The 19,331-nt window shown below is 32.3% G+C and overlaps 3 protein-coding genes across 5 annotated transcripts; 1 reads left to right on the top strand and 2 right to left on the bottom strand.

The window, feature by feature from the left end:
* Window positions 1–229: 229 nt before the first annotated feature.
* Window positions 230–2,258, top strand: LOC107923162 (DNA-directed RNA polymerases II, IV and V subunit 12). Of its 2 annotated transcripts, none has more exons than XM_016853375.2 (4): window positions 230–453; window positions 1,022–1,095; window positions 1,168–1,260; window positions 1,969–2,258. In XM_016853375.2, exons 2-4 carry the CDS (start codon window positions 1,056–1,058, stop codon window positions 1,989–1,991), a joined length of 156 nt encoding a protein of 51 aa, XP_016708864.1. In that variant the 5' UTR covers window positions 230–453; window positions 1,022–1,055; the 3' UTR covers window positions 1,992–2,258. The 2 variants fall into 2 exon arrangements, with proteins under 2 accessions (XP_016708864.1, XP_016708865.1); XM_016853376.2 differs by lacking the exon at window positions 230–453 and adding an exon at window positions 474–905.
* Window positions 2,259–6,715: 4,457 nt separating this feature from the next.
* On the bottom strand, window positions 6,716–8,333 carry LOC107923244 (transcription factor MYB54). Of its 2 annotated transcripts, none has more exons than XM_016853460.2 (4): window positions 8,014–8,333; window positions 7,527–7,907; window positions 7,299–7,418; window positions 6,716–7,104 (listed from the first exon to the last, which is right to left on the bottom strand). In XM_016853460.2, exons 1-4 carry the CDS (start codon window positions 8,126–8,128, stop codon window positions 7,001–7,003), a joined length of 720 nt encoding a protein of 239 aa, XP_016708949.1. In that variant the 5' UTR covers window positions 8,129–8,333; the 3' UTR covers window positions 6,716–7,000. The 2 variants fall into 2 exon arrangements, with proteins under 2 accessions (XP_016708949.1, XP_016708948.1); XM_016853459.2 differs by having other exon boundaries at window positions 6,730–7,104; window positions 7,299–7,427; window positions 8,014–8,313.
* A 2,072-nt stretch (window positions 8,334–10,405) lies between these two features.
* LOC107923938 (bifunctional D-cysteine desulfhydrase/1-aminocyclopropane-1-carboxylate deaminase, mitochondrial) lies at window positions 10,406–16,101 on the bottom strand. Its single transcript, XM_016854144.2, has 10 exons — window positions 15,659–16,101; window positions 15,514–15,579; window positions 15,240–15,434; window positions 15,040–15,150; window positions 14,440–14,531; window positions 13,585–13,677; window positions 12,958–13,015; window positions 12,763–12,876; window positions 11,471–11,568; window positions 10,406–10,913 (listed from the first exon to the last, which is right to left on the bottom strand). Exons 1-10 carry the CDS (start codon window positions 15,920–15,922, stop codon window positions 10,709–10,711), a joined length of 1,296 nt encoding a protein of 431 aa, XP_016709633.2. The 5' UTR covers window positions 15,923–16,101; the 3' UTR covers window positions 10,406–10,708.
* Between the last annotated feature and the right edge of the window lie 3,230 nt (window positions 16,102–19,331).

Genomic DNA, 19,331 nt, shown 5'->3' with positions numbered 1-19,331 from the left:
TCAATACTTATTTAATATCAAAATTACAAATAATTTGATATTTAAATTCTACTTTTAATACAATTAATCATTCAATATATTTATATATGTAAGTTGAGGATGTTAGTGAGAGACTATTAGATGTGGATAGAGAGTAGATTTCATTCAATATTTCTGATTCATATCAGGTTTTCATCTTACAACGTATATTGAACTGCATCAAGAATTATATATTAAAAACGATAGAAAGGAGAGTGGTACTTAAAAAAAAAAAACACAAATGTATTGAGTTGTTAAGTTGTACAAGAAACCATAACATTAAATTGGTTAGATTCATTCCATAATTAGACAATGCTCAACAAATAGGGTTTCTAACTACCAGTTCTATATTCCCCTCAGTTGAAACACCCCTCTCTCTCCTCTCCTCCACCGGCCACCAGCATCATCGACACACACTGCCAGCTCCCCAAACGGGTATGCTCTTGACCCTGCCTACAGAGAAGAGCTAGAGCAGCTTCTTGGTCTCATTAAAACATATGATATTCTTATGCATGCAACTAGCTGGAGACGAAGATACTAAAAAACACTATGATATTCTCCCTTCTTTTTGTATTCTGAGTGAATTTATCTCGTCATTGATTAACTCCCTTCTTTTTTTCATTTGTGCATGTCTCATTTTATACAGATTCATAATCTGTTATTTTGATTAATTTGGATTTTCAATATGTTATTTTTGTTTGTTGCTTAGCTGTTGTAACTGATTCCCATTTCTGTTTTGAGATCCAATGTTGGCTCCCTGTGCGTGTTCACACTAGGTGACGTTTCTGCACTCAACCTTGATGTCGGATTCAAACCCTAGTTGGGCTTTAAAATTGAGCACAACGGGGCTTTGGACTTCAAATCGGGTTCAAAATTGTTGGGCTCTGTTCGTTTACGCTGAACCTTCCTCTTTGTTTGCTCTGAAACATTCATCTAATAGCTGTAAATTAGGACATGGATATCAGTGTATGTTCCTCCAACTATATTAAAAAGTTTTGAGCAGGTTCGTCAGGAAAAACTTGTTTGAGTGAGCATCAATGGATCCACAACCTGAACCGGTTACCTATATCTGTGGAGGTTAGCCTCTTCGCTCTTAAATAAACCCTGAGTTTTGGCACAGTCTTTTGATTCTTTATTCTTTTTATAAAGACTGTGGGCAAGAGAACACATTGAAGCATGGAGATGTGATACAATGCCGGGAGTGTGGTTATCGCATTCTTTACAATAAGCGAACCCGAAGAAGTAATGTTCTTTTCTCACTACTTTTGTCCTTTTTACTATTTGTAATGCTTATTTGTGTCACTATCAAGAATGAATTTAGGATCAGGAATAGTCAGTACTAAACATAAAACAAAATGTGATATGAGATCATTATTCCGATACTTGACAGTGTTGAACTGAATGCAACTTTCTTGTGAACTAGATTCAAATAAAAACTTCAAATTTTAGGATCACACCTCTTCTATTAATCCAACATCTCTCCTCCTGAAATTAAACAAATTGATAGACATCAAGATTGCATGCCGAAGACAGTTAAATTATGGTCTTTATTCTCTTTTTCCTTTTGCTTTTTATACTTTGTGAGAACACACCATTTTCGGATATTCAACCGGGACAATATCAACCCTCATCAGTCTACATTGATTATCCATTACAAGTTCTGTTCAATGCTGTTATGAACTTACAGTATCCCTGAGACCAACCAAACATTAAACTTATGATGCATATTAAGTTTCTTGTTAATGTTTGGGATGTGTTCTTTGTTGCCTAATGTTTAGCAATAGGCCCTCAAGTGTGACGTTTCAAATCTACAATTTTATTCTAGCCAAAAGCAGGCCTATAGCTTTGTTTAACCTGCGAAATGAATTTCCTTGTAGTCCTTTTCTCATCTCGAAGAGAGTCTTTCATTATTTTGACAATTAATGTCATAAAACCTTGTCATTATTGCAGTTATTCAGTACGAAGCTCGCTGAAAGTGGTGTTCGGAGAAGGGGAGGGTATGAACAAGGAATCTCATAATCAGTAGTTATGCATTTTGTATATGGTTGATTATATTAAGTGTGGTTAGTGAGGATTTGAAGTAACACTAAGTTCTGTCCATGGATGCTTTGCCTAGTAACTAAGTGATGTCTTGATTTAGAACATCAAAAACGAATTCATACTTTTAAAAACTGTCTATATTATTGTGACTACTTTTTAGTGATTTCTGGTTAAATGGTGAACTTTTAAATCTTTGTTTATATTTTTAAGTTTTGGATTTGATGTTTGGATGATAGAAATATGTGAATGATATAAAGGTTGTCAAACTATCTTTTGTGGGTGAAATGTGCTTTTTCTCTTGAGATGTGAAAGTTTAAATTCTGGTATTACTCCTTATGGGTAATTCGCAAATTTAGTTTTTATATTAATTTGGTATTTTTAGTTGTATATTTGGAATTTTGAGATTTAGTCTTGATCCAAATGATTGTTAAATTTGATTGTCTTTAAAATTTATGCATGTGTAATTAGACCTGATTATAGGATGAGTTACTTGCTCAAATTTAAAGGTATGCCCCAACAAGTAAAATGTAAAAAGTTTCAAGTAAAAATATAAACAGACCAGGTCTCGAATAATTTTTTTTAAAATGAAATATTCAAATTATTTTATTTATCTTTCATTCAAAATAGCATTCTTTTAATCGTTAATTATAGTGATAAAACACTTTATGAGAGAATATAAAATCAAATATTGAAATCTCTTTTACCTTTAATAATTATATAGCTTCTTCGCTCTTAAATAAACCCTGAGTTTTGGTAGTCTTTCTATTTTTATTCTTTTTGGGTTGTTTTTCGTCAATGTTTTTCTTTGAGCCCGAATGGCATACATTCCGGTCTGGGTACACACACTTCTTATATTTGTTTCTATGAATAAAATACCATAAAAATCTCGAAATCACTCTTTGGAAGTAAAACAATATTTGGAACAAGATAAAACTTTGGAAAGAAGATTCTACCGGTGGAATTTGGGCAAAGTCGGGCTAAAGGCTCGAATCGAATATCGGATTCACAATTCATTGTTCTTGTATATGGATTTTGAATATCTATGTCGGAGACTATAAATTGGGAAGACCAATCTCAACCTTACGAGCCAATCGCCCGGGACAGGGTCCAGTGAGTCTGGCCTGAAAAAATGAATGAAATAGAAAAGGACAAGAGCAGTAAGCATCTCCTGTTCCGAATACTGGAGTCGGGATGGCTTGAAGAAACAAAAGATGATGCAATGCTTCGTTGAATATTAGGAGTTGGAATCGTAGGTAGCATGTAACACCCCTTACCCAATACCGTTGCCGGAGTCGAGCATGAGGTTACTTGACTTAACTTAAAAGTTCGGGGCATAAAAATTTACTTTCAAATTTAATTTTATCATTCATAATAAAGCTGTCCACCTGTACAGCAGTCACTAAAATAATTATAATTCAAGCTACGAAACTCGAAATTTATATCCGTAAATTTTCCCTGAAACTAGACTCATATATCTATTCACCATAAATTTTTCAGAATTTTTGCTTTAGCCAATTAGTACAGTTTATTAGTTGAAGTCTCCCCTGTTTCACTAATCGACTATCCTAACCACTCATCACTAAAATTTAATTATCTCTTATTAAAGGCTTCATATGGTGATTAAACTTATTTCTACTGAAAATAGACTCATTAAGGAATCTATACATATAAATTATAACTCATAATTCCTTCTGTACAATTTTTAATGAATTTCTAAAGTCAGAACAGGGGACTTCAAAAACATTCTTGCCCTGTTTCACTAAAATTCAAATATCTAAAAGTATATAATTCTTTTGCTTACTCAACTTCTTTTATATGAAAGTAGACTCTTTCAGCTTTAATTTCATATCTCACTCAACTTCTAATTCTATTTCCACTATTTTTGGTGATTTTTAAAAGTTACATCAATGCTGCTGTCCAAGAACTGCTCCATTGCAATTTTTTTAAAAAAAATTCAATATAACCCCTTTATAATTGTCTAACCTTCCCTGCAAATTTCAAATCACAACCAATTCCAGTATTTCATCTACTTCATTTAAATACTAATTAAGTTCAACCAATCAACCATTTCAAACTAAAAACATGTATATATTTCGATATCTAACGCAACCATAACATTCAAATTTACTTTTACTTCAATTCCCTATACATGCCATATAAATCCAAAAAGTTGCTTAACATAAACTACCGGAGTATATCTGGATAGTGTGATTCTTGATGTAGATCCGATCCTCCGAATGTATAAATACGTTAATCTACAAAAACAATAAACACACACATGTAAGCTTATAGAAAAGCTTAGTAAGTTCATAGGCATAAAACATAAATCTTACCAAACACTTGTACACTTATACAATATACACCATTACTAAATTTACCTGTCAACCACAATCTTTGGTGAGTTCCTTGGTATAAACTCACTACTACTTATTCTTTTACCATAATTCCTTTGGGCCCATTTGTCACTTACCATCCTTGATCAAAATTAAGGAACGGTTACGGAAAATTGAGTACTTCACTTTCACTTTGACATATGACCTCTTATCACTTGTCCTTGATCAGATAAGTGTAGCTAGGCTACCACTTATCACTTTGCCACTTGATCAGATAAGTGTAGCTGAAGCTACCACTTATCACTTTATCACTTGATCAGATAAGTGTAGCCACTTATCACTTTGTCTTTTGATCAGATAAGTGTAACCACTTATCACTTTGTTTCTTGATCAGATAAGTGTAACCACTTATCACTTTGTTTCCTGATCAGATAAGTGTAGCCACTTATCACTTTGTTTCTTGATCAGAAGTACTCAAATCCGGTGTTCCACTTAATTTGATCATTTATTCGATTTTCACATTTTTATTTTATTCTCATTTCAACAATAAATACATTTCATCATACATTGTATAATTCATGAAATTAACATTTAATCATTAAAATTCAGCCATATGAACTTACCTGGATCGATTTGCAGAATTTGTAAAAGTTTAGGGACTAATCGGCTACTTTTTCTTTTCCTCGACTTGTTTCGGGTTCTCGATGTGATTCAAAAATATGAAAAACCAGCTTGTTTCAGACCTCCTATGGCGTTTTTGCTGATAAATTGTGAAGAGATCTCTAGATTTTTCACTTTTGTCTTTGTTTTAAATGTTTAATTTGTTAAGTTTCCAATTTTGCCCCTGCTTCTCCTTACATTCTGCTGATTTTTTTTTTACCCAACCGTCCAGCCCATATAATTTGGGCCTAATTGCCTTTTAAATCCCTCCACTTTAGTCACTTAAGCTATTTAATCACAATTTAACAAATTTTACACTATTCCCAATTTAGTCCTTTTTAGTTAATTAACTATCCAAACGTTAAAATTTTCTAACGAAACTTTAATACCAACTCAATGACACTCTATAAATATTTATAAAAATATTTATGGCTCGGTTGAAAATCTTCGAGGTCTCGATACCTCGTTTTTTTTATTTTAATTATTTTAATATTTATTCCTAGTACACTATTCACTATTTCAAAAATTTTCCTAACTTCACATTTAACTTATACTTACTAAATTTATAATATTTTCTACTCGTTTGTCAGATTTAGTGATCTCGAATCACCATTCCGACACCACTAAAAATTCAGGCTATTACATAGCAAGTTTGACCTGTTTGTTGCCATCAGGACTTTGATGTTTCGACGAGCATCGTAGCCATCGAGCTGGTTCACGATTTGAAGCATGGTACGTTGAACCTCATTGTCTCCACCATCTCCCGATCGCATCGACTTCATCAAAGAACACAATGCATGCTTTCTTTGATCGTGCCATCTGCTGTTATTCGATAACGCCAAAATAAAATAAGTAGCGTAGAATAACTTTCAAGAGAAAAGTTAAACTGCTTATAACTTATGCCTGCTTATCTTGAGATTAAGAATAAGATATATATATATATATGTATATAAGTGAAGATCTCTAATGTTATAAAATATGTAGGGAGGAAATAAAGTCTTTTGATATAGGTGTATTTTGGTTTTCAAATGATGATATACCTGCTGATTTAATATATATTGTAGATGGTAACCCGTATATTTTGTTTCTTACCCTCTTTAATTATTATCAATATTCATGGTTCATATTTGGATTTAATTCAATTACTATCACCATTTTCGATGTACTATCGTTTTACATTTACATATTGTACATAACAACTGCTATATTTATTCAACATGAAAATAAATTAATATATTCATTTTTTTTATAATTGAACCAAATTAAAGTACATATAAATTAGATATAATTTATTCCCACTACTATTTGTAATATAAAAGCACTACAATCTCAATTTAAATATTTGATCAAGAATTGCAAATTATTCATTGATAGAGGAAGTATTGTATGAAATAAAGATATTATCTATTTTTAATAGTTTAATGCTATATCAATAATTTCATTCTGAATTTTAAGATTTTTAATAATTTGAGATGAAATTACTGATGCGGCATCTGTTTTATACCATCATTTCTCTGGTTGATAAGGAGAGAGAAAACAAAGTAGATTGCAGTAGTAATGGGGTTTATGCAATAAGCTATGTTACAGAAGAAAATGGTATACAAGCATGCAAATTAATTACGTATAAAAGAGTAGAGGTGAAAAGGGAAATGAGCATGATCATTTTAATGCTAATTAAAGTTTCATTGTAAAGGGAGTTTTACAGCAACATTTTTTTTTTATAGCAAGCACACATAAATCATGTGGTCTGTTTTCTACATATAGAAAAAGCTTACATTCCTTCAATATTACATTTACATTCTTAAATACTGTGTGTGTCAATTAATGCAGTGGAAACATCTACCAAAGCTTCCAATTAGTTTTTCCCTACAATGTATTGATATAAATGATGGTTGAGGGGATTGACTCCTTTTTCGAGCCCTGAGGCCTTCAAATAACTAATGAAACTCTCAACAATAAAAACTATTGTCTTCATATTGAACTTTGTCTTTAACTTCCGGCGAAGAGTTCGTACGGTTCACGGAGCACCCTTTTGTGAATCGTATATAGTTTTCTGTCCAAGTTAGAAATAAAATTTCGAAATAAAGACAATACTTTTGTAATGACACTTAAAAGACTTCTTATACCCTCAACAGTTTTACAAATAAAGATGTATATGTGATATATAGCTGAAAGATGGAGACATGCATGGGTGTTAGGAGGATCTGGGCACTGATAAGAAATCAAAGAAGGGAACAGCAGGCCTACTCTGATGTTCCTGATCCACCTCTTCACCGTCTCTCTTGCAGGTGTTGTCTGTCACTTCGCTTTCGTTGGAGTCTGTATTTACTTGAAGGAAATCGTAGAATTCGGTTGGCTGGGTTGTATCTGCTATTGCTACACATATAAGCATGAAATGTTAATTATTTGTTAAGAAAAAATATTCATGGTGAGAACATGATACAGGTAATATATTGGAAACAAAAGAAAACAAACCTTGAGTAGTGGTGGTAAGACTAGGGTTTGGATTGTGTGCGTAGAAGTGTTTGAAATAAGAGTAAGGAGGGAAAGCGTGCATGTAATTATTGTGGGGGAAAAGGGTGGTGCTTGTTATGTGAGGTTGATGTGAGGTGGAAGTGGAAGGAGGAAGAGTTTTGGAAGAGGATCTTTGTCGGCGGCATCTACGAGCCATGATGACATGCCAATGGTTCTTGACGGCGTTATCAGTACGGCCAGGGAAAAGCCTTGCAATAACAGACCATCGATTGCCGTGGATCCGATGGGAAGCCAAAAGTCGTTCTTCTTCCTCTTCCGTGAAAGGGCTTCTATTGATTCTGGGATCTAACTGGTTGAACCATCTCAGCTTGCAGCTTTTGCCTGATCATATCAAAACTAATATATTTAGAAACCCTAGCTAGTTATGATATAAGTAGACGAAGAAGAATTGAAGCATAGGAGGAAGTAAGTAAATAAGATGGAAGACCTGATCGGCCTTGAAGCTTTTCGGCTATGGCGTTCCAATTATGAGGACCATAGCGTTGGACCAGGTCCAGCAGCTTGTCATCTTCAGCAGGCCTCCAGTGGCCTCTGGAGCACATCTGCTGATTGGCTATGAAGAAGCGTAGATAGGCTGCTAGTAGAAGAAGAAGAAGAAGAAGAAGGCAATTGAATTGTGATGTGGGTTAATTGATGGAACGTCTAAGCAAACCATACAAAAAACAAGGGTTGCTTGGTGAAATCAATTTGGTTCTCTTTTGCTTTCAACTTTCTAACCTACATCCCCTATTTTCTTATACTCAAAAACTATACAACCTGATATTATTGTAATATGGTATGCCAGGTAAAGCATATGTTGTGAGATTTTTAGATCTTCTCTCAGACCTAACAAACATTGCCACCCTCATCTCTAAGGCTACTATATTTTGGAAAATCAGAAATACCGGTAAGCAAACATTTGAATCATTTTCTTTTTGAACATATTACGCTCATCTAAGAATAGGAATATTAACCCAGTTTCATTCCATATTGATTTAGACTCACTGACTGTTCACCTATTTTACCTACAGAAACAGATATGTTGTTGTTGCGGCTTCCGCTGCTATCTCCCAAAATAACTAATCGATGTTTTATCATTAATAATATCATACATACTTTCTTTTATAATTAATTTTTAAAAAGAACCCTTCAACTTCACCTTGTATATTAAGATTACTCAAATTTATAGCTTTTTTAAATGACCCATTTTAAACTAATTTTTCATCCCTACTACCAACTACCAACCTATTGCCTATGCATGCATTTCTGCTCCAATTCTTACCGTTCCCCATGTTTTCCATTATTTTGGGACCAATGATATAAGATGGTAGCCTTTCCACCAAATATATTCCTTCATTCTTACTATTGTCAGAAAACCACAAGTCTATTTCAGTGTGGAAATAAATATAGCAAAGAGTGCAACTCAATTATTTTTGAGCTTGTGGACTATTAGGTAGAGGAGGATAAGCATGTAAATTAGTACTCCAACCTCTGTAAACGTACATCTCATCTGATACTGTCATATTAACTAGATGAGTTTTGTTCTAAACCATATTTATTACAGAATCTCAAGTTGATATATATATATTGCAGATCAATAAAGGCACTAAACATCCCTTTCTTTCCGCTCAAGTGTGGAATGATGTCGACGATGAAGATAATAGCAGCAACCATAATTTTGTCATGTTTAAAATTAAACAGGCAGTCCCAGAACAGTGAGGCCTTCAAAAAGTGCAGCTGCATTCACTACCAGAGCGGTCCAATAATATGGCAGCACTGCACATCAACAATTCTTCTTCAAATTTCAATCATTGCACCCATAAAGCCAGAAACCATTACATGCTAAGCAAAACCTACAACTCTAATCTATTTCACATCATCTTTCTTTTTGTTATGTTTTAATGACATATGATCGATGCTAGTCAGCATTTGATAATATACATATACAACAACTTAATAATGCATTTGGCAGCTCATATTCTAAGTATTATGTTAGGTTTAATCTGTAATGCCTTGGGATGCACTTTTGTTTCGAGTGTTATGTTTATGTTCATTATGGTTTGTCTGTTTGTTGGGAGCTGTTTAGTGTTTTTCGTAAGGAGTTTGGCCAGGCGATCTGTTAGTGTTTCATGGTGGTCTCCACCTTATTTATAAATGTCAATTTCTCTGAGCAAAAAATTAATAATAATAAAGTCTTGCCTTGACCGAATGCAACATCACATTAAATATATGCTCTGCCGCCTGCCGTCAATTTTTGACCATGGAACATTTTACAGTACTCTGAATATTGACCATGGCATTGAACACATATATTATATTATATGCTGTCACGAATTGGGGGGGTCTCCAGGAGTCCAGGTGTTTTATAGGCTTTGATGAAGCTGGAACTTAGAGACATGGGCAGAGAAATAGGTTAGTAGCCAATCATTAATCAAGATTTGAAAAAGGACGATATTATTAATAAATGAACTTGTGCAAAGACGACCATATGATTAAGCTGCAGATACCGCCACACCATTCAAAACCCCAAACAAGGATAATAAATATCTGAAGCTCTCAATTAGCTGCTTTTAATATTAACTTCTTGATCGACCATTACTGAGTGGTCAACAAACTTCAACTTTACCCCAACCGAAAGTTACGTTTCAATTCTAACGAAGGGAATCAATTATAGGAATATAAGGTCTTCCCACGGTAGATTATACCTTCCCTTTTATTGTCAATAAATCAAATATTAAACCAATTAATCCAACATAACTTCTCATATCATGTGTCAAAGGAATGTAGCCTCTTTCTTTTTTACTTAAAACTCCCGACAAGAAAAGGTTCACATTACGAGATAGAGCAGATGCATCAGAGCCTCCATTGATGATTCAGTATTTACATAAGACATGAAAAAGACTACCACCCACACTTCAACTTAATATCCTTGTATATCTGAAAATGAAATATTAAATCCCACCATCAAAATAAATAAGTTTGGTGCCATAAAAATTACAGTGGATGTTCCTTGATGTATGTATGTATGTATGTATGTATGTATGTATGTGTATGTATGTATGTAGTCATACATTTGCCACACACCAAATCTGGACAACCGGTGTCTATTAAACAGAACAGTGTAAGATGTCACACTGCTCTCTTTAGAACATTTTCCCGATACCCTCTTTCCTAGGAATAGATTCATTGACATCCATTCGCTGCCAGTTCCCCACCAAGGGGGCCATTTGGTCAACCTTGTCAAACAACCCAAGGAGTCCACCTGTGTGTACAAAGAGGACCTTTCTCCCCTCCCACTTTTTTGGATTCTCAGCCATGTCTTTCATCATCCCATAAGCAGCTTTCCCACTAAGCACAACAAAAATAAAATAAAATAAAATAAAAAACAAGCAAACAAACGACTCAAAAGAAATCTTCCTTTCCAAAATAGAACCTGTAGATAACTCTAGGTCTAAGAAAATGCTAGGTTCTGTTGAACAAACAAAAAAAAAGAAATTGCTAGGTTCTAATTGCACCATGCTAATTATCGAACATGTAGTTCAAATCTTATCGGAAGATAAGTTAGATTACGCCAGCCAGTTTCATCGAGAAATATACCTTATGGCTGAAGGTTTTTAAGTAAAACATGCTCTACTTTACTGTGAAAATTACGACACTAATTTCAACCAAGTTAAAATTTTTGTTGCAATATGCATGTATAAGGCATGTGACCAAAAGTAGAAAACCTGAATATCATAACAACATCTTAGCCACATGGGAAAAGATACCAACAAAAGACATGGTTTTCCTCTTTCGTTGACATTAGCTCAATAACTATGAGAAGATTCTAGTTTTCCTCTAAAAAAACACTCATACGAAGAAAGGAAGAAAATTAAAATTGCCAATAGTAAAGATAACTTTTATACCTGTATACAGGGTCAAGAACAACACCCGTTGCAGCAGCAACTTCCTTCACAAATTTAAGCTCCTCAGAAGTGTTAATTGCATAACCCAGTCCTTTAGCCTGTAAGGAGTTTTTACAACATTATACATATTCCATCCAATAAATTACAGCATGTTCATGGCATCTGTCATGTTATCAGAAAAATTAAACTTTAGCTACAAGAATTTCTCTCCATCTTATGCATATAATAAACCAAATAGGTAAAGACTACAAATTAGACATTGACCAGAATGACCGGCCCAACTGTCCGAACTCAACCCAACCTGATTTCACACCAAAGTTAAAAAAGCTAAACCACCCGAGGTGTACCCAAAACCTAACCTGAAACTTACAAGGAAAATATCCTTCAGCCAATATGAGAGACACATCAAGAATTCAACAATGAAAGCATTTCCTGATTGTCTCCCATAGGATGTTAACTTCATATGATTTATCACAACATTTGCAAGTTGATTTATCATTGTCTTTGCTTATTAACATGTTTTCACGCAACTTGATTAGTCCAAGTAGTGTCTATATAGTAGACTTCATCTCCAAGATTAGTTTGTATATCTAAATATGGGAGTATATGCCATTCGCGGTTAACCTTTTATTTTGATTTCACTCTAGTCCCTGATGTTTGTGTTATCTCCTTTGGTCCCCAACCTTTAAAGTGGTTCTCTTCTTGCTTTTCCTAAAATAATTTTATTAACACTAATGTAACATCCATATTGTAGCTCACATGGCACAATGTGTTTGCATTCCATTGGTAAGCCGCATGGTCATTTTTATAAATTATGAATAGAAAGATGTGACAAAAGGACTAAAATGAAACATTTTAAAAGGTTAAGACCCAGAAACTTCAAATTTCAACTATAAAGAATTATGCTACTTAAACTAGTGTGCTGTTGAGATTTAGATCCTTAAAACAAATAAGGTCTTAAGCCTATTCCAGAAACTTGATATTTCTGAAGCATGGAAATTAGCAAACAAATCTAAACAAAATAATATGTCTACACTAACAACAGACACAAAACATAGAGTAATGTAGGGAAACTACAAAAAGCTGAGTGATGAACAAAACAAATATAAGGCATTAAAACTTTCTCCAAGATAGGTATGAGGGCTTGTAAAAAAGAACCAACATAAAATGAAGAATTCATTCAACATCATCAGAGCATGCATGTTAAATTTACCGCACAGCTAAGAAGTATCATTTATTATATCTTAAAAGAGAAAAAATGTCAAAAATCCAAGGGACATGTTAAATCTCACATTTAAAATGCTGACAATATCACGTGCATTAACACCTGCTTGAAGTCCATCAATCAAGTCTTGAACAAAGTCATAGAAGTAATCAGGATCATCACAAACGCAAAATGCATGAACCTAAGTTGTCAGTAAAACATCATAAAAATCAGTTTGCCTATGCAGAAATGTATGTGTTAGTATATAAATAAGAATACACACTTTTGCCTTCAAGGCTCCAAGCCATGATCCCAATGAAAGACCAGCAATGGTACCGCCACTAAAAATAAATAATACAAAAAATTGTCACTCAACATTGCTTTTGTCTATAGCCTGGATCCAAGGTCAGATGTTAGTCAACATAAAACCTAAATTAATTAAAGATCACAAGTCTAATAAAACTTCAATGCACTTACGACCACGCCTCTCCAAAATGGACCCCTGACTTAAATTCCTTTAGCACTAAATCAAAAGGAATACTATACGGTAAGGAAGTAAAAAATAGTCAACATCACCGCTGCAAGAACAAAGAAATCAACTAAAAAAAAGGTCTTAAACTTTTAAAAAAATAAACCAATTTTGATGAATGAAAACTAAATGTACCCATAAACATAATTGACAATAGCTTCAATTATGGTACAGTTACACTCTCATAGTTTTAACGCTTTAGTAATGTTCAGATATCGGATTCACGATTACCATAAACACAAATTAACTAAAATGTTAATGAGGCATCAAAGTTTCTGATTGAAGAAAGGTTTTGTTTATTTCTTGTAATGCTAAGTATTGTCAAAGATCAAATCTGAAAAGTCATTCATTGACAATGAAAATATTTGAGTAGAATAGAACCTGCCACATGCTACAACAATATCGTCAAATTTTATTCTGTTGTTTCTTATCTGAAGTTGCTCCTCAATTTCCCTCATTGCCTCAATATATCCCCTAAAGATAGAAAATTTGTTAAATGTTTGTATTGGATTTAGAAAAGGAATAAATACTTCAAAAGTTTAGCAAACATTGACAAGGAGAAAAGAAGATCAAGGAACTTATAGTACAATATCCTTGAAAAATAAAACACTGAACTTATTAAGGCCCTATAGTTAACTGCTTGAGTAAAGGATCGTAAGTTCTTTCAACCTGAATGATCCATACATGAATCTTGGTATTAGACGAAACAACTTCAAGACCAAAGAAACAGTTCCATACCAAACAAGTACAAGCTTTGTAAAACATTTGGAGAGAAATTTTATCCAGTTCAATGAAAAATGAAAACAATTTGGTATTACAGCAACAAGTGGACCTTATCAATTCAATTAAAGTTTCAATGATCATGCATATAATAAATTTTTTTGTTTGCACAAATGAACCTTAACCCATGGTCCATTGGGTACTAACTAAATTAATTGAAGTTGTTAGGGATTTCACGCAGTTTTTAGTGTATATTTATAAAGTCTTGCTCCAAAGTTATTATTTTAGAGAATATAGTCCATATAAAACAAGTTATCATTTAAAAAAGAAAAACCGAAAATACCAATGACCAAAAACAAAATGCTTTTCTCATGTTATGCACCTATAGCATAAAGTTTGTAAGAAAAATTAGTTTGTAAGAGAACAGATACTGATTTTCTGCAGCTTTCGAAGCAAATAATTCAACTAAGATGACATGTGAAAGAAAAGAGAGAATAAACTATGACAGAAGCTCACCAGGTACCCAGGGAGTTTGATCCACCAACAGGAATAACATAAGGCCTCCGGCCTTCCTTTAGCAACTGTTCTTTCAAAACATTAGTAAGGGCCTAACCAAAATTTCAAATAGGGAGAATTAGAATACCACATAATGCATTACAGCATTAGCACGTAAGAATTATCAATTCAATCACATAGCTGATGGATCCTGCAATGTAGAAGCAGGATCATTGGTGATATGTATCTCAGAAACATTCTCAAGAAATCATTAACAAACTCTTATTTCAGCCATCTAATGAAGCAACGCCAAAATCGGATCTGCTAGTAAACTCAAAATCCATGTCTAAGGTCAAAGTATCTAAAAATAATTGAAAACGAGCAAAGAGTCATATTATAATAGATACATTATTACATATCCCCACTCAGTAATAAATGAAAACCGGAATGCATTTATAAAACAATTAATGTGTGTGTATCCTTTACAAGGACAAGCTTTTCTGTTCCTCGCAATCCAAATGCAAATTAGCATCAGCTTTTTGGCAATTACTAATTAGGCTCAGCACTGCAATAAGTATAGTTAGCAAATAAAATATGGCAATGAGAAAGTCAGAAACTAACAACACTCCCTATTTTCGCATATTCTTCTTTTGAAATAAGTTGAATATGAGCGCCCATAAAACGCTCCACCAGCAGATTTCCAGTCAATCCGGGATCTTTATCAACAAGAAGCTGCAACAGGAAACTGGTTAAGCAAAAGAATAATCGTAGCAGGGGAAATAAATAATTTTAGAAAGGTAAAAGAAAAGAAACAGTAGAACCTTAGAGGTGCGGAGTATGAGATAGGAGTCTAGATTCAAATACTTAGCAGCGACAGCGGTGGCGCGGCAGTGGTTGCTTTGGATGCCGCCGATTGTAATGATGCAATCAGCACCCTGTGCCACTGCTTCCGCCAATAAGAACTCCAATTTCCTGACTTTGTTACCGCTCAATTGCATACCTGAAAGATCGTCACGCTGCATGGACTAAGATCGTGAGTACCAAAGAGCAAACAAATATTAAATTAAAGAAAAAGAGAGAGAGAGCAAAAATTACCTTCAACCAAACTTCCGTGTTTTGGGGCAAATTAGGCAGATTCCACTTATGAATTGGAGTAGGAAGCTGAAAAAGCGAAGGAATAAGATTAGGGTGTTTCGCAGAGGCAATGAAAATGAATGAAAGGTAGAGATAGAGTAGTTACATGGGCGAGGGAGAAGACATGGGAAGGGATTGGTTTGAGATGGGAGGCCCAAGTAGGAGGAGAGTAGGGCTTCTTGCTGAGGAAATCATCAAAGCTTAAGCCCTTAGCTTTGGAGGTGTCGTCGTTGGATTCCATTGCGCGAGAGTGAGAGCAACGGACTCTGCTGGGTTTAGATTTTCCAAAGACTGTTATAGACTGGTTTGAAACAGGCAGATGTAAGGGCGATGGATTTGCACTCAGCCTAGCTGTAGCTGACCACAACATTGCACTAATGTCCTTTGGCTATGATGTAGATATACTGCGACACACAGGCCTTTAATCAATTGCACTCGAGGAAGCCATTTTCAGCTGCAGCCTCATTTTTTTTATTTTATATAATTCGTAACAGAAATGATGTCATTTGCAATATCATCAACAGTAGTAACAAACACATAATAATGACTACGACGCAGTTGTGTTTACGGTAAAAGTATTTACATGGTTATTGTACTAGCATGATGGAATTTTTAATATAAAATACTAATTTTTTATATTTAATCTATATTATAATGATTAATTTAATTAAGTGGAGAAAGTAAAATGTAAGTTAATTCATATTTTAAGAGCCTATAATCCACAACTTAGGGCTTAAATATATGGTTTTAGCTGAAATTAAGGTCACTATTGAAATGATAAAATTCAATAATCAAGACCATAATATTTTGAATTTAAATTTTATCATATGTATATGTTATTATGTAAAAATAATGATTTTTTTGATAATTTTATAAAAGGAAATTGATATAGAATTAATATTTAGAAAAATGATATACACCTTTATTAATTTTTCATGAATATGGATATGGTAATTGAATTCACTTAATTTACATAAAAATAAACATAGGAAATTAATAAAAATGTAATATTGGCAAGGTTCACATTATTTGATTATAATAATTAAGGCCAAAAAAATCAATTGAATCCTAATGAAAAAATGGATTCAATTGTTAAAATTTTCATGTTTTAATTTTTTTTAAAAAAAATCATATTTCTCACTATGTAGTATAATTGTAGCGTGACACATGATAAAAATAATTAAAAAAAGGACAACAATTGAGTTAGGCTTAATTAATGAAAATTTCATTGGATACATTTTTGGTATTTTGTTAGAGAATATAGCCAGCCCAGCTATCAATCGAAGAAGTATGTTACTGTTCCACCTAAAATGTCTTACTTTAAATAATTTATATGATTATTAATTTCAACACTAAATATTGATATAAGTAAATGACGTAAAAGAAATTAAAATACGATACAACAAAATATAATAATTCTTTAAATAATTAAAATAAAAGAATAGCTTGTCATTTGGCAAGCTATGGAAAAGGTATAAATTCCCTTGGAAAATTATTTTGTATTTTTTTCCTAATTTTTTTTATAAAAGATAATTATGTTAACATTAATAAATTTCTTTCATTCCTACCACATATCTCATTTTTATTACTTTTAGTATATATTAATTTACTATTTCAATTCGTTTTCCGTAAACTTATAATCAATTAATTTAAATTTATTTTTTATTAAATTAATTTATAAATAGCTTATTTTAGATTAAATTATCGTTATGGACCTCTACTGAGTTTAAATTTAAAATTTTAATATTTATAGTTTAATATGATATAATTTAGTTTTTTCACATAATCTCATAATAGTTGATACTTTTAATCATTATGGTCAAAATGTTGAAGTTGATTTCTTTTGTAAATATATCCATTCCAACATGTTAATATATATGTGTGTGTTAGAAAAGTATTTTAAAGGAAAATTCACATAACCATTTTAATCGAAATAGTTCAAGATGTTAAGCATTTAGACTAATTAATGCCATTATGAAATAAATGATCAAATTATGTCAAATTAAAATATAAAGACTAAATCTCAAATGTAATAGTAGTAGACTTCGAAACTACAATTTTACCATTATCTTATATGATTAAAAAATTATATCATTAGTTACTCAAAATAAATAATGTTATTAACAATTTTGGAAGTTGACGTGATTAAAAAAAAATGCTTATTCCAATTCACTATTTGAAATGAATCTTTTAAAAACTAAAAAATAAAAATATTTTAAAATATTTTAATTTAATTAGTTTTTCAGTCTAGTTCAATCAGTTCGTATTGACTTATGGGTTAGCTAGTTTTATGTCTCTCTCTGAATTGATACTCGAGCTAGTTCTCTATTTGACCTGTTGGTCCAGTTTTATTTAAACAATCATGACTCTAAGTTTCCACACTTCGTACATTTAGAACTTAGTCATTCAATTATTATTTTTAATAATTTAATCTCTATTTTATTGATTTAAAAATTTGATTTCTAATTATATATAACAACATAAGATTTTAATTAGAAATTTAACGATATTTATCTGAACTAATTAATAAAATTATAAAATTATAGATACTAAGTTATGTTATAAATTAAAGTATTAGGATCAAATCTCAAATTTAAGCATATTTGTAATAGCCTGAATTTCAACGATGTCGAAAATAGTGGTTCGAGACCATCAAATCTGACAAATGAACTCGTAGATTATATTATTTAATATTTATGAGCCAAATGAAGTTTTTAAAAGATTTTTGGAATAATAAATTGTGTTTTATAAAGATTTATTTGGTCAAAAAATTGAGAAAAAGAGGTATCGAGATCTCGATGTTATAAACCGACCCATAAATATTTTTATAAATATTTACGGAATGTCAATAAGATAGTATTAAAATTTCGTTAGAAAATTTTGACGTTTGGGTGGTCAATTAAACAAAAAGGATTAAATTGGAAAATGTGTAAAAGTTGCTAAAAGGATTAAATAGCTCGATTGTCAAATGAGGAAGGACCTAAAGTGAAAATAAGCCCAAAGGAGATTTGGGCGGCAATAGCAGAGAAAAATCAGGAAATGGGTGAAATAAGGGTAAAATTGGAAAATTGCCAAAATTAGCTAAATAAAAATGGGACTAAATTGGAATATCTAGAATTCTCTTCATTTCTCTTCATATTCATCAGTTGAAAAACAGCCATGGAAGGGGGTTCAAGCTGGTTTTCATGCTCTAGCTTCATGTAAGTTTAATTCTTGCTTTCTCCTTGAAATTTCTATGTTTTTGGAATTTTATAATTGGGTCCAACTTACTATTTCATTAGTTTTTGATTCCATGGCCAATTTTTAAAGTTTTTATGGATGAGTGCTGAAATAATATGATGAATAATCATAGAATTGAAGCTTTAATTTTGGTATATGATGATTTTATCAAGTAAAATTGATGGAAATTCATTTTAGGACCTAATTAAGAAAGAGTTTGGAATTAATGTCTAATGCTAAAGTTCTGATTTTTAGGGGTTATGAAGAAGTTTAAAATGATAGACTAAAGTATTAATTGAGAAAATTAGCCCAATTGAGGGGTTAATTGAGCAAGGACTGAATTGTATAAACTGTGAAATTTAGGGCAAAATAGAAATCAACATTTTTCACTAAAACTGTTTTGGACAGCAGCAGTAGTATAACTTTGAAAAATCACCAAAAATTGTATAAATCGAATTAGAGGATGAATAAAATATGAAATTAAAGCTTATTGAGTCTGGTTTCTTATAAAAGAAACGATGTAAGAATGAAATTGTGAATCATGAGATATAATAAATTTT

This window comes from Gossypium hirsutum, chromosome A11 (genome assembly GCF_007990345.1).
Source record: "Gossypium hirsutum isolate 1008001.06 chromosome A11, Gossypium_hirsutum_v2.1, whole genome shotgun sequence".
Taxonomy (NCBI): domain Eukaryota; kingdom Viridiplantae; phylum Streptophyta; class Magnoliopsida; order Malvales; family Malvaceae; genus Gossypium; species Gossypium hirsutum.
Note: the sequence above shows the minus strand (reverse complement) of the source record. Positions and strands in the feature narration are given on the sequence as shown.